At 32.4% G+C, this 26155-nt stretch overlaps 1 protein-coding gene across 3 annotated transcripts; it reads left to right on the top strand.

The window, feature by feature from the left end:
* Positions 1 to 25258, top strand: LOC143058486 (carbohydrate sulfotransferase 10-like). Of its 3 annotated transcripts, none has more exons than XM_076231995.1 (4): positions 1 to 45; positions 20389 to 20503; positions 23054 to 23142; positions 24134 to 25258. In XM_076231995.1, exons 2-4 carry the CDS (start codon positions 20389 to 20391, stop codon positions 25232 to 25234), a joined length of 1305 nt encoding a protein of 434 aa, XP_076088110.1. In that variant the 5' UTR covers positions 1 to 45; the 3' UTR covers positions 25235 to 25258. The 3 variants fall into 3 exon arrangements, with proteins under 3 accessions (XP_076088110.1, XP_076088108.1, XP_076088109.1); XM_076231993.1 differs by lacking the exon at positions 1 to 45 and adding an exon at positions 1704 to 1915; XM_076231994.1 differs by lacking the exon at positions 1 to 45 and adding an exon at positions 15118 to 15429.
* The last annotated feature ends 897 nt before the right edge of the window (positions 25259 to 26155 follow it).

Here is a 26155-nt window from a genome sequence, read left to right as displayed (position 1 = left end):
CAATTTAGTAGTTGGTGTAGCCGTTTAAGGATTGTACTATAAAAGGTAAGAACAAAAAAGAATGAGAATGCAAAAGCAGTAATGATCAGTAATTTCGCCTTTCGTAAATATAAATAAAAAGGACAAGTGTTAAGAAAACATTACTTTTGATTGTATATATACATGTTTATGCAGATAACAAAGATGTAGAAATTATTAAGAAAAACTAGATATTTGAGTACTTAGTATCCATGCTATACATTGTTGGTCGCGTTACTTTATTTTTAGGAACTGAAGATTGGACCTTCCCGAATTTTTCTACTAAGTTTCATAGTAGCCATTATATAGTATTTGGGGCACTGATCATCTTAAAATAATAATTGGTACAACTGATGCATCTTGAAAAAATAATTGGCGCAAATTATACATCTTAAAATAACAATTGGCGCAACTGATACATCTTAAAATAACAACTGGTGCAAATGATACATCTTAAAATAACAACTGGTGCAAATGATACGTCTTAAAATAACAACAGGTGCAAATGATACATCTTAAAATAACAACTGCTGCAAATGATACAACATCTTAAAATAACCACTGGTGCGAATGATACATCTTAAAATAACAACTGGTGCAAATGATACATCTTAAAATAATAATTGGCGCAAATGATACATCTTAAAATAACAACTGGTGCAAATGATACATCTTAAAATATCAACTGGTGCAAATGATACATCTTAAAATAATAATTGGTGCAAATGATACATCTTAAAATAACAACTGGTGCAAATGATACATCTTAAAATAACAACTGGTGCAAATGATACATCTTAAAATAACAGTTGGCGTAAAATATTTACTGTACAGTGTATATTTGAATTTTACAAAATATCTTATATTGGGGGAAATACTCCTAGGCTATGACCATTTTCAAAATGATAAATTACGATTTATTTATATCGTAAGATTTTTTTTTAAGGTTCCACTAAAGTCAAAATATAGGACACTTCATAAAAATCTGGAGGCCTGCAAGACGACTTAAGTTGTTTAGAATTGGTATGGACGAATACTGTTATATCTAATGCAGGGCAAGCTCATGTTGATTTTTCATAAAATGTATTGATTTTCGAGTTTCAGTTAATTTCATGTATCAAAGTGAACGAATGTCGAAGGTACAATACAGAAATTGGACAAATATGCCATTAAAACATATGTATGTGACAAATCAACGTGAGCTTGCCCTGCATTACATGTAACAGTATTCGTCCATACCAATTTTAAACAAATTAAGTCGTCTCGCAGGCCTCCATATTTTTTGAAAATTTGGTGTTCACCCCAAGAACCGGTTTGGCCACAACATAACAATTTCAAGTTTATTTACAATTTACACAGTGTGTATATGTAAAGTATGTTTAAATGAACATATGTTCTCATAGTTTATGACTTTATTCATTATAGGTTGACAAATACAGGCAAAGTTTAGATGTTTATGAAGTGTCCTATATTTTGACTTTAGTGGAACCTTAAAAGAGCCCTTGGATAATATTGACTTTTTTTTAACACGTGTATTAGAAGTTCATGAATAACATTACAAGGCAGTTAAAATGTATAAACTTTATTAAAACCACAACAGTAATAATCCAAAAAAACAACAAATACACACATAAGTCCTTTTATTGATTACAAACAATGTTTACAGGAGTGATTTCGAATAGCAAAGTCATAAATATATAATATAAACGTCGAAAGCAAGGTCTGGTGGAGAGTCGTATCATTGGAAATTATACCACATCTTCTTAATCTTATATTTATACAAGATGTGTATAGAATAGTGATGGACGTGTGGGATAACATTGCTTTGAATGCAAACAGAACAATTTTACAATTTAGAATAGTTGGTGTAGCCGTTTTAGGATTGTATTAAAATAAGGTAAGAACAATATAAGAATGATAATGTTAAGAAGTAATGATCAGTAATGTGGCCTTTCATAAATATAAATAAAAAGGACAAGATATTTGTTTAGAAAACTCTACTATTTGTTGTATTTGTTTATACAACAAAATAGGTAGAAATTAGTAAATAAAACAAGATATTTTAGTACTTAATTCATTCGGAAAGTCAATAAATGAATTGCAAAAACAAAAGCTCATACATATCAAATAAATGGATAACAACTGTTCTATTTCTGACTTGGTACAGGCATTTTCATCTGTAGAAATGGTAGATTTAACCTGGTTTTATAGCAAGCTGTACCTCTCACTTTATTGACAGACACATTAAATTCAATTATATTGATAGCAATGTGAGAACAATAAATCAGAATATAAAGACAAGATATTTGTAATAAAACATTTATTTGTATTTGTTTATTCAGAAAAAATATAATGTAAAGCAACTAATTTTCGCGAGCGATTTATTTTAGCGACTTTCGCGAGTAGAAAAATAACGCGAATAAAAATAGTCGAAAATATGTATAACTTGGATCAAGTAACTAAATTAAATAATCGCGAAATTAAATCTCCGCGAAGTGAAATTGTTAAACGCGAGATAAAGTATCCGTGAAAATAAGTTGGTTTACAGTATAGAAATGAGTCATAAAACTAGATATCTTAGTTATGTATATTCTGTTGGTATTTATTAAAAACTGCAGCTAAAATCTAATTTTTCTACCAAGTTTCATAGTAACATTTATTATGTACTTGACGCAAAGGGCACATTTTAAAAATACAATCCCGGCAACTCATACATTTTAAAATAACAACTAGCGCCAGAGATATATCTTAAAATAACAATTGGCGAAAATGCAATATGTTTAAATAGCAATTGGCAAGAATAAAACATCTTAAAATAAAAATTGGCACAATGAGGCATTCCCCCATTTCCATTTTATCTGAAAATAACAATAAGCGCAAATGCGATATCTTAAATAACAATTGCCGAAAATGAAACATCTAAAAATAACAACTGACGCAAATGATACATCTTAAAATAACAATTGGCACAAATGATTCATCTTCAAATGACAATTGGCGCAAAGGAAATATCTCAAAATAGCAAATTGCGCAAATGATACATCTTAAAATAACATTAAACACAAAGGTCTGCAGCCGTTGGTATTGATCCTTTTCAAAACGCTATGTTATATTTTTATTATAAAATTCGTGAGCATATACTGTTTATTTTAACAATTTAATTTTTAAAAGGTATGTGAAGTTAGCGACCGGTTGGTTATTCGATATCCGATATTCAATATCCAACCGGCTGCTAGCAGTCGTTTTGATATTCCAATTTACTAGAAAATCATCCAAAATGAAAATATTTGATAACATTAAAAGCGTGATTTTCATAGATAAGAGGAGTGAAAAGATACGTAGGAAATCATTTTCTGTCTCCTTCAAGCTGTCGTGAATTCTCTTTGACCTCGAATATAAACCCTTAAATGTCAGTTGCATATTTGTCTTTATGATATATAAAGTTTCATATAATCACATCAAAGATGTAATTGCATATACAATATATTATACAAAAACAAAAACCGATATCTACGGAGGACCTAGATTATCACTTTTTAGCTAAAAAATGTCAAACGTTTAAGACAAAGGACACGGAGCAATCGTGAGACCCCTGATCTCTCAATCTTCCTAATATCATGCAGACAGTTAGTTTATATGTAAATACAAACGTGACTAAAAGTAATTTTGGTAGACTTCCTGTCTTCAATGTTTACGGTGGGCCCAAAGTGCCAGTTAGATATTCAAAATGTATAGTGAAAACCTACCCGCGGCCGAGACCACTTGAATGACGGTGAGATTCCCTTGGTATATTTATGTCCATAAAATTCGACGAAATCATAGACTCTGTACATATAGAGGTTACATCAAAAGGATTTCCCAGAATAACGTCATCTTAGATATCTACGGAGGGCTAAGATTGTCACATTTCAGCTAAAAAATGTCAAAATTCCAGGACAAAGGGTACGGGGTAACGATGAGAACCCCTGATCTGCTAGACGCCGGTTGGATATTGATTATCGAATATCGAATAACGAACCACCCGCTAACTTTACATACATATTTTTCAATATTAAATGTTTTCGAGGAGTTAAATATTTTTCAAACATTGTATATCTTTTCACGGGGAGAAATAGTCATGAGCATTTCAAAATGCCTATTGCCAATGTGTTTTCCACTGATCGAGCTTAGCTACTGTTTTGGGACGGTCTAATCGAAGATGTGTGGGATAAGGATGATTGTCGTTAAATTTATTATTACTGATTTCTAATCACCTATCATTGTCACCAAACAGAAATACAAATGAACAGAGTGTATGATATGGGGCGAAAAAAAATAGTTTAAGATTTATATTATATACATGTATATGCGCTAAAGTAGAGTTTTTAAAAAGTATCTGCTATTGAATTATTCTGCTTGAAACCTTTCTAATGTGTATTCTTAACATGAATTATAAAAAATTATATATAAAAAATAAATATTTAACCCAATTAGTTATTATCAATTTTATTTGCATCCTCCCCCCTTTTTCCACCCACCAAAAAATGCATTCGGAATATAAGCAGAGGTGGATCCAGAAATGTTCATAAAGTGGATGCATTGACTGCATAAAAGGGGGCCGCGCCAATCATGGCTCGATGATTACCATAAATAATCAACCAAACGTTTCCTGCAAAAAGGGGAAACCCCTCTGATGAAAAGAAGAAAAAAAGTATTTCAAAACATTATAGAATAACGGCATGTGCATATTGTGCAACTGCTGTCGTAGAAGTGTTACTTTCCTATCCACAAAATCCAAAATGTAATAACTTTTACATGTTTTAAACACTGCTTTACAAGAAAATAAACAGTTGTGTCTCATTTTATGGTTTTTTGCAAATACACATATGGTGTTTACATTTTTTAAACGGATCAATGACCATAACTGGACACACCATTGATGAGTTTATTCCAAGACGCCTATCTATAGATGGACTGGTTTATCACGAGCGAACGGGTTAAACTCCGCACAGTCAAGTGAAATAAATTCAAGAAATAATTTATATCGTAATTTTTTTTTGTGTGAAAAGAGCTCTTGAATAGTTTTGACCTTTATCATACGTCTATTAGGAGTTCATAAAGTACATGGACATTTAAAATACTTAAAACAAATATAAACGTCAGTCTTCTTTTGATCAGAAACAACTGTTTGGAGCACGGTGTTTGTTTAAGGTGAAGTGGTTTTGAATTGTAAAACCATAAATATATAATAAAAACGTCCAAAGTACGGTCTGGTGGAGGGTCGTATGATTGGCAATTATCCCACATCTTTCTAATGCTTTTACAGGATGTGTATAGAATGGGGATTGACGTTTAGGATAACATTGTTTTGAATGCAAATAGATCCATTGTTCAATTTAGCAGTTGGTGCATGTAGACTTTTATTAAGTAGTTGGTGAAGCCGGTTAAGGATTGTATTAAAAAATGGGAAGAATAAAATAAGAATGTTTAGTAGTAAAAAGTAAAATAATAAAAATAACAAACTCCGATGAAAATGCAATTCGAAAGTCCATAAACAAATGGCAAAATCAAAAGCTCGTACAAATCAAAACGAATGGATTACAACTGTTATATTTCCTGACTTGGTACAGGGATTTTCTTCTGTAGAAAATGGTGGATTAAACATGGTTTGAAAAACTAGCTGAACCGCTCACTTGTATGAAAGTTGCATTTAACCAATTATAACGATTTCAATGTGTGAACAATTTGCCCTTTCAAAAATAATAAAAAATAAAGATAAGATTGAATATTGATTGATTGTTAGCTGCTTAACGTCCAGTGTATAATATTAGTTACATACTGTGTTAGTGACCTAATACTATATATATACGGGGTCAGTAAATTCCATATGGGGTGAGAGCGAAGCGCGAACCTATATGGAATTTACTGATCCCTTATATATCGTGTTAGGTCATTAGCACACTATGTAACGAATTTATCTTACAGACTATCTTTATTTGTTGAATTTAGACTAGAGTTGTCTCATTTCCAATCATACCACACCAAATATATTAAAATGTTCAAGTGTTCAATTTTAAGAACCTACGTCCATTGGTCTGTGGTCTGCACAAAAAAAATAATGTCAACAATAATAATTTAATATCGAAAACCTTGATATCACAATATTAAACAAAACTTTCAATACATTTAAGTAATCAAATAGTGGCAAAGTCGTAACTCAACTACTAACCGTGTATTGAAATAAGCCCTGCCTCCCCACTAACCTAATATGGAATATACATGGTCTCCACGCAGACGCTTTTAACCAATCATATTACTAGAAATGTATAGGAGGTAAGATAAAGACGAGATATTTGTAATAAAAATAATATTTCTGGTATTTGTTTACTCAGGAAAATATATATAAATTAGTCATAAAACTAGTTATTTTTAATAGAACGGAGTATCCATCTCCCGTTTTTTTAGGAACTGCAGCTCGAATCTTCCAGAATTTTTCTACCAAGTTTTATAGTAGCATTTACATAGTACTTGGCGAAATGATACATCTTGTTATCAAATTTACAATTCCGACAACTAATACATCTTAAAATAACAATTGCCAATGATATATCTTAAAAAAAAACAATTGGCGCAAATGCAATATTTTTGAATATCAATTGGCGAGAATGACACATCTTAAAATAGCAATTGGTGCCAATGAGATATCTAAAAGAACAATTGGCGCAAATCAGATATATTTAACAAACAATTATCTTAAAATTACAATTAGCGCAACTGATAAATCTAAAAATAACAATTGGCGCCAATAATATATCTTAAAAAACACAATTGGTGCCAATAAAACATCTTTAAATAACAATTGGCGCGAATGCTATATCTTCAAATAACAATTGGCGAAAATGAAACATCTTAAATATCTAATGGCGCAAATGATACATTTAAAAATAACAATTGGCGCAAATGGGTCACCTTAAAATATCAATTGGCGCATTTGATACATCTAAAAATGACTATTGGCTCAAATGATACATCTTGAAAAAGCTATTGGCGCAAATGATACATCTTAGAATAACGTTTTAAAAAAGCAATTTGTGCAAAATATTCATCTTAAAATAACCACTGGCGCAAAAAGACTTCAGCTGTGAAGTCTTGATCTTATTCGAAAAGCTATATTACGAAATTCATATAAATTGGGTTTTCATGCGTGTTGAATATAATTCTGTTATAAAATTTATATAAATTCATATAAATTGGGTTTTCATGCATGTTGAATATATTTCTATATAAAATTCGTGAGCATATATTCTGTTTATTTTAGCAGTTTATTTTTTTAATAGTAAAAGGAGTAGGTTCAGTAAGACCCCTTTTTGGCCCCAAAATATAGCTGTTTTACAAAATTGTGAAAATGTAATCTTTCAGCTATTTATTGAAAAGTAGAATGCTTCTGCTACACAAATATGGGCTGTTTTTGACAATACAATACACATATATTGAGTACTAACATCATTAAGTGATGCTAAATTACTGAAATCTTCTAAATTATTTATGACAGACACATTACATTCAGAAATATTGATAACAATTATAATGTGGAAACAATTAATCAGAATTTAAAGACAAGATAATTTTAATAAAACATTTATCTGTTATATTTGTTTATTTAGTAAAACATATACTGTAAAGCAACTAATTTTTCATATTTTAAATAACCATAGCCGAAAGTAAAACATAAAAAATAATAACTGATGAAAATGATACATCTTAAAGTCATAAGAAACCTCAAATTAGAAAAAAATATGCATATGTTTTTTATAACTAAATGGATAGTTTTCATTATACAACTTATACTTTTTTTCTGAGGAAAATTCCACATTTAGAAGAAGTTTACTTATTTTTAATTGCTTCCTTCCAGCCAGGAAGCAATTCGCCGAAATATTTTCCGTATGCATAGTGACCTGAGCGTAACCCTCCTCGTAAAAATCCGGTGATCGCAATACGCATGGATCTGTCATTAAAATAAACAAGGATCTGATTGTACATGTTACACACGTGCTCAATACCCATGATTGCATGAACCCCCTGAGGGGTTCATGCTTATATATTGGCGAGTTTTGGATGTGTCTATCAGCCACTCGATATCTCTCGGCCGGAAGTCAGAATAAATTTCTCGGAACGTCTCGAGAGTTTTCGGTTATTCAGATCTTAACAGGTCGTTATCAAGTCTTTGATGTGGTCCCTTGATGGCCCTTGACGATGCAATTATATGTTTTAAAACGACCACTGTACACTGTGTGTATCTAGGTCAATTATAACGTGGTAGTGTCTGTTGTCTCGATAACATGTAAACTAATTATGTTTGAAGATTGAACCACGGGATACTGTGTATTTCATCAAAGACTTACAAGAGAGAACATTCTGGTTAAAATATTAATATTAGATCGGAAAACAGAAAGATAATATTCTTATCAAATTTTTGATTGAAATCAGAATGTTTTCAGAGTTGCAATTAAGAAATAAGCATTTTATATGACAAGATACTCTGCTTTGGTATTTTTAGATATTCATTTGTACAGAAAACATAAAAATTAAATCTTAATCAATTCTTGCATCATACAAAAAAAAATTTATAAACAATAATCCTTATATTTCTACGTTATTTATTTCATCCCATTTTGTTATTTGGGTTTTATGAGTAATTATAATTTTTTTTTTGTATTATTATATATCCATAAAACGGAAAGTAAGATAGATTTATTAAATATTCAAATTTTAAACGGTCGTGAATAAAAATACTTGTGTGTTTTCAATTCATAAAGCATAATTTTAAATCCTTGCAGCTCACATCAACCGTAAAAATAATTTACAATTATCAAACCAAAATTTAATTACGACCATAATGTTGATGATTTTACACTGTTTTAGTATGGATTCAGAAGCCTTTGCTTATATTTTGCATAGTAATATATTCACATAGTGGAATGTTTGAATTTGAAAATAGATTAATTCGATAAATAAAATGTCCATCCGTAAATACTTGACGTTCGTGTTTATTGATATTATATATATTCAAAGGATTTGTAAAAAAAATACTAACATGAACGTTAGTTTATTATGAAATTTCAATTCAAATTTTGTTTGTTTGTTTTAATAGTTTAACCTTATAGCATCTACATACTTGTACTATGGTACGGTTTTGAAAATTGTATTAATTGTGTTGACCAACTATCCTACACGTCTTGATTCATTCACATTATAGATCACATTTCAAAAGCACACTATCGGTTAACGTTCTCAAAAATTCTGGATAAAATGCAAATGAATCCGGAGTCAAAACATTTAATGTAGACCGTTTGACATTCGAATTCAACTATTAGATTTTCCTGAGTATCAGTGAGATGCTTTCTATTTACTATTTCGTGCGCTAAAATACTACTTGCAAGCAATATTATTAAATTCACTCGTGAAAGCTTATGTTCGTTTTTGTCATCTAAATACAGGACACGGCAGAAAGAGCTTTACATGTGACTTTCAAGCACGGTCATCATTACTAACGGTATTCTGACCTCGAGTTGTTTCTATTTTATTTCTTTTTTGAGTTACTGTTCTATTATAAACTTTGACCTGTTCGAAAAGCTAAGGATTGTCTACCCAAAGAATAGATTCCTTAAATTTGTAATGTACATGTATTTAGCCTTTTAACTTTTTTCATTCGAGCGTCACTGATGCTTTTCTTTTAGATTTAACTCGTGTCTGGCGAACATCATTTTAATTCTGGTATCTTTTTATATCTACATACCTTTTTATATAAATTGGTTATTTCGAAAGTGTGTAACGGTATTCATAAACTTTTGAATTAAGAAATTCTTAGGCAAAACTAAGTTTCCCTGTATAATGTTTGAATTGATTTCAGTAAAGAGGCCCCAATCAATTGCATGAAACAGGTTTCACCGCTTACAACATCTACCATGAGAACAAAGTATAAAGATATGATAGATAAAATAAATGCATCCAGAATTCTAGATTATAAAGCAAACTGAGTGCATAAATTTATATTGCGATAAGTTTGTGCAATTTGCATAAATCATCCGGTTAGTAGAAATTAGGATTTGCCAAAGAGTTATAATCGGAAACATTATGTACATTCCCAAGAAATAAATAAAATAGTCGAGCTTTAAAATAACTATTCAAATATAAGCTGTAAGTATATACTTTCAACTGGCTTCTTTTATTCACAGTCAATTATTCCAATTCAAAAGCAAACACAAATTCAGCAACAATCTTTTGGTGACCCGGCAGTCAAAGGTCTTAGGTTCATGTATTGCTTTTCTTTTTTTAAAGAAAGCTACTTGTTTTTTGCGTAAACCCCTGAGGGTTTACGCAGTATATATTGGACGAGTGATGTAGTCTTTCGGACACCGGATGTTATTCGGAACACTTCTGTTCTTTCCATGACCACCTTTCAAATACATGCGCAATAGCTATGACCACTTTTCAAATGCATGCGCAATAGCTTACTAATCTGTTGAATATGCATTAGCATCTTAAGTTGCTATAGAGATATTTTACGTATGATCTGAAATTTATATAATACTTTCTTGCACACGATTACAAGCTGCTAATATTAACCTACATGCGTAGTATTTTAATTAGTCAAACGATGTAACAAGCTGTGCTAGATATGAGATAAGATTTCATGTGAACAATGCGCTTTATATTCTGAACGAGAATAATTAAAAATAAAATCTTAAGAAAGAGTTTTAGTAGCATTTTCTTTACGTTAAGTGAAGATGTACATGTTGTTTATACTGAAATTAAAGGGAAGTCTTTCTTGCATATGATCAAATTACAGTTTTGGTTTTTTTTTTGTTAAATCAAGGAGGTTATATTAGAAGGAGAGAGGACGAAAGACGATAATTACACATAAAATGTTACCGACTTTTCTGTAAGTGGGTGTAAATTACTTGAGATCGACTCTGTCACAGAGGGAGATTTTGTCCTAATTACATACCCGAGTAAGAACGGAAACACCCGAGGTGTCATAAACTGACCGGAAATATAATTATTGATATATTAATACGATTTTTTGTGATATTTTTTATTAAGTAATTAAAAATTAAAGTTTTATGCTAAAAGTTAACTTCTAACCAATAGAAATGAAACTAATATCTGTCTTATTGCCGTCAATGTTAATACCAACAGAAAGCACTTTTACGTTGTACCCGATAAATTTCTCTATGTTTCAATTGCAAATATTCTTTCCGGTCGTTACCGGTCACCGTAACTAAAGTACTTTGCATATTCGTATATTTTCTATGATTATTACCTGCCAATTCTCATCAACAGGAATTGACAGGTGAAGCGAAAATCTTTGTTAAAAGCAATGTAGTGTTGAATAAAAATCGCACACCAACTTTCCTTTAAACCCTCATAACTTTGTCATTTCTTCATCTTTTTTCACGGTAGACAGACGATTGATTTTGAAATTGCGCGTCCAATCTTTTTCCATATCATAAACACCTATATACTGCATTGTTACCAAAAATACACCTGAACTTTAATGACCCACTCACTGATAACAACCACGTGACATATGCGATTTATCTATTAGTCCGAACTGCTCGCGGTAACAGCCCGGTACATCAGAGGGCCATGTCAAGTGGGTGATAAACATGTCGGTTTCTTTATATTTTTATCATTTTTCTCTGATCGAACTGCTATCCTGGGGATGTTAATTTTGTTTCAAGCAGAGTGTTCACTCTCCTTCTAATATAACCTCCTTGGTTAAATGTTGCAACTTTTATAAAAAAAATGGTTATTAAAAATAAAATTAAATAGATATTAAAAATGAAAAAATAAAATATTTTGAACGAGAACAATTAAAAATAAAATCTTTAAAAAAAGTATTAGCACTTTTTGAAATTTTACGTCTAGGATAGACCAAGGACATGGGAATCATAAATACGTGCCTCAAATAGGTGTAAAAACGAGGATTTTTCAAAAAAAAAATCGTTTATTGAAAATAACGTTAAAATTAATTATGAAAGTTATGTCCGTATCTATTTCATTAATATTGCAAATTTAAAGTTATTTTCTTTGTTTAAATATTGCAACATTATTTACTTTTTTTTTAAACAAGGAGGTCACATAATAACCTCTGAATCCTTTTCGTCATTAAAATGCGACTGATAAGTATAGATATTCAATATGAAAAGGGGGGAAATAACCGTGAATGAAATCAAAATCTAAAATTTGTTTTAAAAAAATACACATTTGACCATGCAGATGTAAGAAATGATACTTCAAGCAATGAAACTACGAATTAAATGTGCCACTTTCATTACGACTGATAACCTAAAAATGAATCATGCATGCATTTTTAGCAGACTTAACCAGGTCGGCGATAAGATATCGAATATAAAAAAGAAGATATGGTTTGGTGTCAATGAGACAACTATCTACAAGAAACCAAAATAACACAGAAGTACAAACTATGGGTCTCCGTACGGCCTTCAACATCAGACAAAGCACGTACCGCATAGTCGGCTATAAAAGGCCCCGAAAAGACAATGTAAAATAATCAGTCAAAAAAGAAAATTAACAAAGTCCGTATCATCGTATGCGTAACTTAGTTGCTCACCAGAGGAACGCTACGCAAGCATTTAAACCCGCGTTCCATAAGTCTGAAGAACGTCGAAAAGCAAAGGTATACGCTTGGTGAACGCTTTTCCTTCAGGAAAATTTTAATGGAACATAAAAAATTTCATTCAGCTCAAGCGTTTGTCAAGCGTATACCTGTAAACTGCACGTACATAATATACACTAGCTCTGCACGAGCGTTGAAAACGCTACAGATAAGTTTGAGACACGTGAAGGGCACATTGCATACAAAAATACTCGTCGCCTTAAAGCTTTCATTTAGGAGAAGAAGTCCGATACGGGTGAAACTTCATCCAACCTACAGAAGATATTACACCCTCTCCAACCATGCAACATGGGACAAGACATAGAAGTACAGGAACTACTCCCATTAGTTTGAGCTGTACAAGATCTACAAAAATATCCCGCCTGCCTCAAAGGTGCATAGGATCGACCATGGTCCAGCACTAATGATACAAGTATCAACCAGAGTTACAATGACGTGGTAGTAAGTCTTTAAAGGCCACCGAGCGGCCTCCAAAAATGAAAAAAAAACTCTATTTAGTCGGCTATTAAATGCCCCGACCATTAAGATTTAAAAACAAAAATCAAACAAAACTAAATAGCCTTATTGATAACAAAATAATTTACGAAAAAAACTTGACCGACATGAATTATGAACAACAACCACTGTACTACATGTTCCTGGCTTTAGAATGGACATTGGTATATAAACAATGTGGTGGCCATAAACCCAACCCTCCCTAATGAACCAAACCATAAGGACAACACATCGCAAGAAAAAAACTGTAAAATATCAGTTGCAATTCGCGTCCCTAAAAATATGGGTAAGGTGCACAATAATCACTTACATAAAAACAATAGACACAAATCACTGAAAGAATCGCACTTACCGAAAGCTATTTCAAAGCTAGTGAACATGTAGACGAACCAGTGGGCATAGACGGACTGGTAAACATGTAAACAGACGGGCGAATGTGACAGACTTATTGACAAACATTCACATATAGACAGACCTGCAGTCGGGAATGTAGAAAGACTAGGAGAAACGCATAGGTACGCTTTACGCACACCCAATACACGTTTTAGGTCGTTGTGCACACGATACAGATATGATTGACAGGTTGAATGCATCAAATTTACTAGCGTATTGGTAGCGTGCATGATTTTTTTTTTACCACGGCCGACGTACGTCGGATCTATACGTTGATGTGTGAAGCCGGTATTACATTAGGTAAACAGGCAATGTCAGTTTCTAATTCTCATGCACAACAAAAGTAATATAAAACAATACATCTTTATTAAACAATTATCTAATATATATATATAATGCCAAACAAGCATTTGGGTTTACGATTGCATTTCTTTTTTTAAAGAAAGCAACTTGTGTTATTTGTTTACTATAAGGTGCATGACAATCGGTAAACTTCGGCTTCAAAACACGGCATTTAATGAGCAGCCATATTCATTAAATTTTAATCATAACAGACGGAGAGAAAATAAATTGACGATTATACGATATATTAGCGTAACAATTGAGAAAATCGTGCACAGAGGACTTAAATTTATGATATATACATGCATTGGTTCAAGAATTGGATAAACATTATTTTTCACCACTCAATCGTTTCATATGACTTTAAAATAGCAATTTGCACATATAATTCATGTTAAAATGACAATTGGCACAAAGGAAACATCTCAAAATAGTAAATTGCGCAGTTTGTCGTTTGTCGTTTTTTAGTACAAACGCTACATTTGTTTCTTACTTCAACCTGATAAAACGAAGTATTTGTTTCTACGTTTGTAAAAAGTCTGTTTACCAACAACATGTGCATGCATTATTGAAAGTTCAAACAGGGTCAGTAAAGACTTATTAAACGATGTATTTGTTTCTACTTTTGTAGCGTTTAGAAAACAACAACAAACGCAACACAACGTTTACAAAGTTTTTGTTGACAGAAATGCGGCCAAAGTATAACATTATAGAATAACGGCATATGCATATTTTGTTGTAGTAGTGTTACTTTCATATCCACATAATCCAAAATGTGACAATTTTTACATGTTTTAAACTCCGCTTTACACGAAAATAAACAGTTGTGTATTTTTTGCAAAAACACATATGGTGTTTACATATTTTAACCGGATCAATGACCATAACTGGACACATCATTGAAAACACCTATCTATAGATGGATTGGTTTATCGTGAGCGAACGGGCTAAACTCCGCACAGTCAAGTGAAATAAAATCAAGTAATAATTCAAATCGTAAGATTTTTTTGGTGAAAAGAGCCCTTGAAAAGTATTGACTTTTTATTCACGTCTTTTAAGAGTTCATAAAGGACTCATAAAAACATGACATGGACATTTAAAATACTTAAACTAAATTTGATTTGCAACGGTTACAGTTACAATTGAGAAAAACAACAAATAAGACGTCAGTCTTTTTATTGATTAGAAACAACTGTTTAAAGTGGAGTGGTTTTGAATTTTAAAATCATAAATATATAATAAAAAACGTCGAATTCAAGTCTGGTGGAGAGTCGTATCATTGGCAATTATACCACATCTTCTCATCCTTATATTTATACAATATGTGTATAGATTGGGGATCGACGTGTAGAATAGCATTGTTTTGAATGCAAACAGATCCACGATGTTACTACTAGCATATAGTAGTTAATGTAGCCGTTGTAGCCGTTTATTTAGTAGTTGGTGTAGACTTTTATTCAGAAGTTGGTGAAGCCGTTTAAGGATTGTATTAAAAAAAGGTAAGAACAACATAAGAATGTTTAATTGGTAGTAAATATTAAAATAAAAAAAAACCAAACATCGGTGAAAAATTCAATAAGAAAATCCATAAACAAATGGAAAAATAATAAGCTCCTTAACATCAAATGAATGGATAACATCTGTCATATTTCTGAATTGGTACATGTATTTTCTTATGTAGAAAATGGTGGTGGATTAAATCTGGATTTTTAGCTAGCTGAACCTCTCACTTACTGATTATCCATCATATAAGTTGATGGTCGCGGTTTTTTTTAGGAACTGCAGCTCGAATATTCCCGTATTTTGCTACCAAGTATCATAATAGCATTTATATAGACTAAATACTTGTCGCAAATGATACACCTTAAAATTACAATTCGCGCAACTGATATACTAAGTATCTTAAATTAACAATTGGTACCAATGATATATCTTAATATAACAATTGACGCAAATTCAATACTTTCGAAAAAAACGGTTGGCGAGAATAAAACATCTTGAAATAACAATTGGCGCCAATGATGCTTCTGAAAATAACATTAGCCCAAATACTATATCTTAAATAACACTTGCCGAAAATAAAACATGACAAAATAACAACTGACACAAATGATACACCTTAAAATTACAATTGATACAGTTGATACATCTTAAAATAACAATTGGTACAGATGATACATCTTAAATAACAATTAGTACAGATGATACATCTAAAAATGACAATTGTCGCAAAAGGAAACATCTCAACAAAGAAGTTTGCGCATATGATACATCTTTAGATAACAGTAGGCAAAAGGCAAAAAGGACTGCAGCAGTTAGTATTAATCATTTTCGAAACGCTATATTTTAACGTTCATATAATTATTCGTGAAATCAATGAATTTACTATTTTTTCATCATAACATTCTTTAGCATATTCTGTTTATTTTAGCGATTTAATTTTTGAATACCAAAATTTCCCTATGACTTGAATATAAACTGTACATTGTATACTTGATTTGATCTATTGACGTAGGGTATTATTGGTCAATGATTTAACTTTTCACATAACATACAAATAGCCATTTAGATGACAATAAAACAAGAACAATCTAGTTGTAATTTGATCATTTTGTTTAAACTATGGATTGAACATTTTATTATTTAAAATAAGGTGTAATTGGACTTTACAAAATGGAGAATAATGGATCAAAAATAAAGAAAATGGCTTCCAAAAAGTAAGCAGAGAAATGGGCCAAAAATAAACAGTAGAGAATATTAGCCTACAATTTTTATAGAATACAGAACTGAGGAAAATCCCCTCTAAACCCTCATAATATAGCATTTGTTAATTTTAACTGATCGAGTTTTACAGCAAAATACATTGAGTGTGTAAGTAAAGGTAACATTTTTGACTAGCTTGCTTGCTAGCTGAACCGTGAAGTCAATAAATGTTCTAAAAACTGTAACTGCAGACTATGTAATATCAACTGGAAGAAAACCTAAGTCCATTTATAAGTAAAATACTGATAAACAGGTATAAAAATCCTGGATAGTATAAAAAAGGTTATTTTTTTTTTTTTTCAGAATTTAACCACAGAGTGAATGTATTAATGTATCCTGGCAGAAAAACTAAGTCAATTTATAAGTTAAATATGGAAAAAATATTTTTTTTTACAAAATTTACTTCTGGATACTATCTTATGATCAAAAACCAGCTTCTGTCCAAGTTTGGTAGAAATTCAGAATAGTTTAAGAAATTTATAAAAATTTCAAAAACTTTAACCACAGAACGATTTTTTGTGGACGCCGCCGACGACGACAACGACGACGACGACAGAATGTAGGATCGCTATGTAGCGCTTTTTTTTTTTTTTTTTTTTTATTAAAGTCGAAGATTCGACAATTATAACAAACTTAAAAGCACAAAAACAATAGATAAATAAATAATGTGTTGGATCTTCGTGTACTGCAACAACTTATTCCTGTCATTGGTGACTCTTCAAGACTTAATTGTTTTTCTAATGATTTTACAAATAAAATCATAGCCCTGATACATTTAGGGAGTCAAGAAAAGTACAACTGCACACCCATCTCATTACAGAATAAACAAACGAAACTCGTCCGCTCGAAATATGGACACTGTCGATTACGTAGGTTTTCATGACTTGAAAACAGTGGTCGGGATAGCCTCAGAGAGGTGTGGGTTCCGTGGGTTGGCACCCCCTTTTTTTGCCAATCAATGTTTTCCAATGGGGACTGTTTGTTGGGATCCCGGCCCCTTTTATCCTGGATTTTTTTTAGTAGCCGAATCCGCTACTGTGAATACACATTTTGATTCAAGGTGAAAAGTCGGCGTGATTCGTGGTCTAAATAATATTGATTTGACTGTGGTTTGTGAAATCTCAACGATTGTGCTGTTGGCCTTCCAGAACTCCCGACTGACATTCGGCATGCGCACTAACTTAAAAATAAAACTTTGTCGATCTTATAACTGTTATGGAGTCAGTGTTTTTGGTTCAACAAATTTGGAAACGTTCATTAATTCGAGTGTTATGATTGCCAATGAGAAAACTCTCCACAAGAGACTAAATGACACAAAAAATAACATATATATGCTACCGTACGGCCTTCAACAATGAGCAAAACATTGATTAATGCATAGTTTATGTTGTTAATTTGATTGATTTGTTTTTCTGGGGAAACATTTTAGTTTGTTAATATGCATGTATTATCTAGGAGATGGATATATATATATGACCCGCCACGACATTTCCATATTATTGGAGGTAGTACCTCATGAGAGCTTTATACATTTTGACGAAAGATACGTACGCTTGACAAATCATACGTAAGAATCGTTTAAGGGATCCTTTGTTTTGACATATTCAAATAATCGCCATGGAACACCCTAATTTTAGCCTATTAAGGGCCATTACCCCCAATACAACGACATTAGATTCTACATGAGAGATATATGATTTTGGACGTTCGATATGTCAAAATAATAAACCACCAGGGGAAAGAGATAACTTTATAAAATATCCTCATTATAGGCTAGTCAGAAGAAAACAATATCCCTAAAAACTGTTTTAAAAAGGCTCCAAAGCGTATTTAGTTCATAATTGCGTTTTTGGTCCTGAACGTTCATGAAATATTAGCCACTGGATGTTGCGTGACCATCATCCGTCTATCTTCCAAGCTTGTTTACTGTTTAATCGTCACTATGAAATCCACAATATATAATATACAAAGTTGTAGGTTTGTTTTCCTGATATTCCTTTATGTGTTAAAATATGTATGTAAGTAAACAAAACGATATACAATCATGCATATAATTAGTTGATCTATAATTAAAGCTCAAGGGCAGATTTAGGAGAGAGGTGCAACAGAGAACCTCTACTCAACAGACACTTTCATAGCCTCCAATTTTTAATCCTTTGACGTTAAATGGTTTTTTGATAACCTGTTAGTTTTTCTTCTTTTTTAAAACATTTAATGCTTGTTAAAGTAAAGCATTGCGATCAAAGTTATAGGTTAAATTTGATGCCTGCGATCATAAGAGTCGCATTACTTTTTTTTTTTAAATTGATAGAAAAAAATACTTGATCACAAAATCTTTTTTTCTTAGATTTATTTCACATTTAACTTTTTCTGTAGCATCCTTGTCTTGCAGATCTCCATGATCCAAGTTGACAATTTGCGGATAGTGTACTCATAGAAAATAAAAATAAATGTGAATTTTGTCGTTAAATTTAGAGTATCATTTTTCGATCCCGTGAAACTCGTGCTTGAACAATTCCCGCGCAAATGTGTGTAATCGTGGTCAACGTGTAACGTATCGGAGGTAAGTGTTTTTGACAATACTTATTCTTTATTTTCTGATATTAAAAGCGTGTATTGTCATAGGCGGATACAGGGGGGCCCTCAGGGGGCCCGGGCCCCCCTTTTGTGGGAAAAATTTGGTTGATTATATAGGGAATCATTGAAGCATGACTGGAGCGGACCCCCCCTTAGGTCAGTCAGCGCCCCCCCCCCCCCCCCCCTTTTAGGAAAAGTTCTGGATCCGCCACTGATTGTTTGCGATTTGCTTGTTTTTGAAAGATAAATCTAATTTAGAAAAGAATGCTGTTTTCTGATATTAAAAGCGTGTATTATTTGCGATTTTTAAAAGATAAATTTAATAAAGAAAAGAATGCTCTTTTGCCGGAGACTCTAAATTATTATTGTCGAAATGTTATACGAGCTTTCTTACATTTTGACGAAAGGTACGAACGAACGTGAAGGGAGCACATATTACATTTTTTTTCCTCTGCTTCAACAGAATATTTTTTTCCTTAATTCGGTAAACAGAATATTTTTTTTTAGAAAAAAAAATCATACCCCCCCTCCCTTTTGAAGTTAAATAGTTCTTCCCTTAATTGTTAACAAATGCATAGAACATGTAAAAGTAAAGTGAGACTCAGTATCCCCAGGTATGTGATAAGATGACAACATAAAGATCTAATCGTCATAAATTTAACCACAAAGCCATCCTCTTTTTCTCGACCGATACATCACATAGAATGACCATGAGTCACACGATGGTGCAACTAGTGCATGTAGCAGGATACGCTTACCGTTCAATTGAACCTGGAATCACTTCCTGGTTTTGTTTGAGTTCACTTTCCTCAGTCTTAAGTTTTCTATGTAGTGTTTTGTAAAATTATTTGTCTTTTTGTCGTAATTCTTTTTATGTCTCGACTCTGATGATGCTTGTGAAAATGTCCTTATGATCTACAGTGCAACCTGTGTTATCCGACACACAGAGGGACCAGAAAAAATGTCGGATTAAGTAGGGTGTCGGAAAACTCAGGTTTTTTCTACAATGATAGGCATTCTTTGGGACCATGAAAATGTGTCGGGTAAAGCAGGATGTTGGAATACGCAGGTATCGGATTAGACAGGTTACACTGTATAATGTTCACTTTCTATTTCAGATGAAGAGAAAGTCTACCTTGCTGATCAGAAAAGTTTTAAAACACAAAACGTCATGGATTGTGATCGTGTTTATATGTTATTCAGTGTTGATGCTAACAAACAATTTATATAAAGGTAAACATAGTAATTTAGCGGTGTATATGTATGTGAAATATTTTTCAAACTTCATTGCATTGCATGTTGAATATCTAAGGGCGGTTGATTTGAATATTATACAACGAGGAAAATTTGTCAGTTTTAAATATGTGTTAGTCATATACGCCGCTGTCGTTTATGATATCCGAGGTCACAAATCACAAACAGGTCTTAACATAGCAGTCAAAATGGTGGATTAGTTGAACATTTATTAGTTATATTGAAATAATTACATTATATGTATGTTTCATAAGAATCCGTTAGTATGATTGGCTGACAATATTCAACAATGAACCTTCATCTCACGATGAAAATTTACATTCGCAATGACACGTGATTCAATGGAAAATTGCACAGGTAACAATTTGTTTTATGGTCTGAGCATAAAATAGAATAAAAAGAAATGAATGCTTCTCATTTTAGTAATTTTATATGGTGAAAGCGTTGATCTTGTACACATTTTAAGAATGTAACGCGGAGAGAGCATTTGTCAACACTTTTACGCCCCATTACATTATAAAAAGAAACATTCATTTCTTAATTGAACCACTTATATTTTATAAAACATTAGAAGTAATTAAAAGATGGTGCAAGGTAATACCAACAACACATCAACTAAAATCCAGATGGTCTGTTTTATTTGTTGTTTTGGTTCTTGGTTGTCTCCTACATGTACATGTAGGTGTCGTTTGTCTCATATGGTATGCATGCGTCAGCAGATACATTTTTTATGATATGCTTGAATCAGCCAACAAAAAATCTCATTATATACATACATCAGCGGACAAAAAAAACTCAACGTATGCATGCATAATTCTACAAAAAATATCATGGAATACATTCATCAACGAACAAAAAAATTGCATGGTAAGCATACATCAGCCAACAGAAAATATCAAGGTAGGCATGCATCAGATGAAAAAAAAATGGTATGCATACATATCACCTACAAATTATTTCATGGTGAACATGCTCCAGCATACAAAAAAATCTCATGTTATGCATGTGTTCGGCCTACAAAAACAATCTCATGGTATGCATGTGTTCAGCCTACAACAAAAAACAATATCATGGTTTGCGTATGTGAGCCGACAAAAAATCTCATGGTTTCCATAAATGGGCCGACAAAAAACCTCATGGTTTGTATAAATGGGCCGTCAAAAATCTCATGGTTGGCATAAATGGGCCGTCAAAAAACCTCGGGGTTTGCATAAATCGGCCGACAAACATTCTCATGGTTTGCATACAGGAGCCGACCACAAAATCTCATGGTTTGCATAAATGAGCCGACAAAAAAATCTCATGGTTTGCATAAATGTGACGACAAAAAATATCATCGTGAACATAAATGAGTCGACAAAAAATCTCATGTTATGCATGTATCAGCCGACAATATGTTTCTTTTCTTCAGTTAGTCTTCACAAATTATGGCGTGATAATGGAAATAGGGAACGGGGAAAAAAATCTCATGGTATGCAAGCATATCAGCCTACAAAACATTTCATGGTGTGCATGCTCCAGCCTACAAAAACATCTCATGGTGTGCATGCTCCAGCCTACAAAAACATCTCATGGTGTGCATGCTCCAGCCTACAAAAACATCTCATGGTGAGCATGCTCCAGCCTACAAAAATATCTATGGTAAACATTCATCAACTAACAAAAAAAATATCATGGTAAGCATGCTGCAGGCTGCAAAAAAATCTCATGGTATATGCATAAATCAGCCGACAAAAAAATTATGGTATGCATACATATCACCTACAAAATATTTTAAGGTGTGCATGCTCCAGCCTACAAAAACATCTCATGGTGTGCATGCCCCAGCCTACAAAAACATCTATGGTGTGCATGCTCCAGCCTACAAAAATATCTATGGTAAACATTCATCAACGAACAAAAAAAATATCATGGTAAGCATGCTGCAGGCTGCAAAAAATCTCATGGTATATGCATAAATCAGCCGACAAAAAAATTATGGTATGCATACATATCACCTACAAAACTTTTCATCGTGTGCATGCTTAAGCCTACAAAAAAAATCATGGTATGCATAAATGAACCGTCAAAAAATCTCATGGTATATGCATAAACGAGCCGACAACAAATCTCATGGTTTGCATAAATGGGCCGACAAAAAATCTCATGCTATGCATGTATAAGCCGACAATATGTTTCGTTTCTTCGGTTAGTCTTAACAAATTATGACGTCTTGGAATAAAATTGAAAATGGAAATGGGGAATGTGTCAAATGGACAACAACCCGACCAAAAAGTAGGAAACAGCTGAAGGCCACCAACCCGTGTCTTCAATACAGCGAGCTTATCCCGCAAAGATAAAGAATAGAAAAAATGCAAAGAAAATATAAGAATAAAAACGCAAAGGACAATCCCTTCTCCCAATCCAGACTCTCGAGGGATCTATAAAAATCAAAATAGAAAAATGTATTCCGCAAACGTCATGATATTATGGACTGTAATTGTCACTGTTAGTTAAAAGTTGATGATGATTTTTTTCTGAACTTTCTAGCGGAAGAGAAATGGATTGAAGTAGAATTAGATAAAGGAGTTACTATGGAAAATATTTATATAAATGTTTCGAGGCCAGAAACAATTCAGGTAATATAACTACATGTACATGTGTTCGTTATTAAAAAAAAACACTATATGATGCATTTCTTGTTCATATTTGCTTGCCTTGTACAGTATGGTTGTCACTGAGCGTTAAGAAAACAAGAAGCAAGCGATTATTATTATATAACTCGTATTCTGCATGTCAAATTTTCTTTTTAATACAGTTGAACCTTTTTACCGCTTAAACAAGTCTTCCTACAACATGGTCAATATAAAAATTAAGATTTAGTATAATACCAATAATTGAGACAACAGTATCTAAAGGGTCCAAATATCGCAGATTTAAGCAACCATAGGTTATCGCATGTTTAAAAGCTAAACCATATTGTCATTCACTTACAATCTACGGCGGAGAGTTTATATCAGTTCCATACATGCTCCGCAATACTGCACTTAATATGACCTTTTGAGAAATAAAGGATTTAAGCGAACAATTCCGCGAATTGAAGCCACATAGAGGCATTCCCTCCAATAAGTCACATGTGGCGATACAATGTGTTGTTTTACATTTAAAGGGACATTGGATGTCAAATTCATATTCACCGATTCGAATCTTATTCTCATATTTGATTTATAATATACTAAACAGTCTTTCCAAATTATAAAATAAACAATATACAAGGCATTGTCTGCTCGTTTATATGTATGGCCGTTGCCTGCCTGTTTTAGTCCAGACGCAATCTAATAAACCATCGAATTGACATACAAAGACTGTCGATGGTCATTTAAACGATAAACATAAATATAGATAGAAATAGATGGCGAACTCTTGCAATTAGATTTTTCGCTTGCAACGGAATAATTATTCATAATCGATTTTTCTTAGCTTTTTTATACTGGTATACTGGATTCTAAAAGCGAATTATTATTTCACTATTTCACTTTCATTAATGCTTGAACAATAAAAACATATTTGGATTTTTTTATATATCTCGTAGTCGGTGCCCCTTTAAAAAAATAATTTTACATTTAACAGGACCATACATTAGGTGCAATCATGAAGAGTAGAAAACATAACCTAGACAAGCAGTGCTACAACAGGATTGACGTTGGAAGGTCAGATGAAGACAATTTCAAGGCACATATGCAGTTTGTCCCAGAGGAGAAGATGGTATATTGTGGAATTGAGAAAGTGGGGTCGACATTTTGGAGACGTCTTATTCAGTTACTCCATAAACATGAAATTCGAAGTCCGTACTCGATTAAACCTCGGGATTGTATGCAAAATTACAAATCTTTCCAATCTCAGAAGCTGGACAATTATCATGATATTTTAAAAGAAAATTCAAAATTTTTATTCGTTCGAGACCCTTACTCAAGATTATTATCCGGGTATTTGGACAAGATTTTTTCTCCTAACCCATATTATTGGTATTTAATTGGGTCAAAAGCTGTGGAGTTTACACGAAAACAGAAAAAACACTGTGGACACGATGTTACGTTTCCGGAAATGGTGGAATATTTCATACACACCGAAGAACAAAATAAAGATCGAGATGGACATTTTTTACCAGCAACGGACCATTGTCGGCCATGTTTTGTAAAGTATGATTACATTGGTAAAATGGAGACATTTTCAGATGATGTTCATTTCATTTTGAAAGAATTCAATCTTGAAAATTATACGTCTGTTTTAAAAGATTTTAAAACGGACTCCATTTTAGATTCCATAACAGACACCGTTGAAACTTTTCGAGACGTCCGCAGTACGTTTACTAAGTGTTTAAGTATATACGGAGGATTGCAAAGGGTATGGAGAAAACTACAAATACGTGGAATTATTTCAGAACAAATTAAATTTCCTTTTAATAAAAATGATGCAACCAAATTTAAACCTAGTTCGCAAACATTTAAAAATGCCATAATTAATGCTCATATTGAATCGAAAAAACAATATAATTTGAAAGACCAAAAACGAAAATATCTTATAAGTGCGTACAATCTTCTACCAATAGCCACTATGGATAAATTGCAGAAAATATTCCAAAATGACTTTCAAATATTTGGATATGATAAAAGACCAGACTATTTATACCAACCTCGACAGAAAAATATAGTAGATATTTTTAAGCTATAAAAAATACATAAATATTCTAATCAAGTTTGTGTTCATTTATTATTGATATTTGTCACACGCCTTCACGTTTATTTGTGTTTATATGACCAGAAAGATTACAAAATCGAATAATTAAATTAATCTACATTTGAAAATCACACAATCTCAAAAAATTGCGGTCGTATATTGGTATAACGTCGTCGTCGTCGTCGACGTCATCAACGTTGTCCGAAGACATTTAGTTTCCGAACAATAACTTAGTATAAGTGAATAGAAATCTATGAAATTTACACACACGGTTTATAAACAAAAAAAGGAAGGTTGGGGTTTCAACAGTTAAGGCATTAGGGACCAAAAAGGGGCCCAAATAAGAATTTTTCTTGTTTCCAGACAATAACTTGTGGAATGGTGTATGGATCTCATTGAAATAAGGTATACCACAAGTTTCCAAACCACTAAGGGATGGTATAGGATTGCCATCGAGGGTTATTGCTAAAACTGTTTAGGAATTAGGGGCAAAAAGGGGACAACAAGGGTTTCACCATAGAATTTTATAAATTCTTTTGGATATATAGACCTCCATGAATTTCTTATAAAATCTTTTAATTATAGCTTAGAAACTGGATCTTTTTCGGTTAGTCAGAAAAAAGGAGTAATAACATGCATTCCAAAAGAGGGTAAATCAAAATTTCAATTAAAAAACTGGAGACCTATCACTTTATCAAATGTTGATACAAAAATTGCATCAGCTGCATTAGCAAATAGAATAAAACCTTTTCTTGGGGATATAATTAGTGAAACACAACAAGGTTTCATAAAGAGAAGGTATATTGGAGAATGTACCAGGCTTATTTTTGACATAATGGAAAAGGCAGAAGATGACAATCTACCAGGTCTTTTACTTTCATTACACTTTGAGAAAGCTTTTGAGTGGTCATTTAT

The sequence above is a fragment of the Mytilus galloprovincialis genome, chromosome 14 (assembly GCF_965363235.1).
Source record: "Mytilus galloprovincialis chromosome 14, xbMytGall1.hap1.1, whole genome shotgun sequence".
In the NCBI taxonomy this organism is placed as follows: Eukaryota; Metazoa; Mollusca; class Bivalvia; order Mytilida; family Mytilidae; genus Mytilus; species Mytilus galloprovincialis.
Note: the sequence above shows the minus strand (reverse complement) of the source record. Positions and strands in the feature narration are given on the sequence as shown.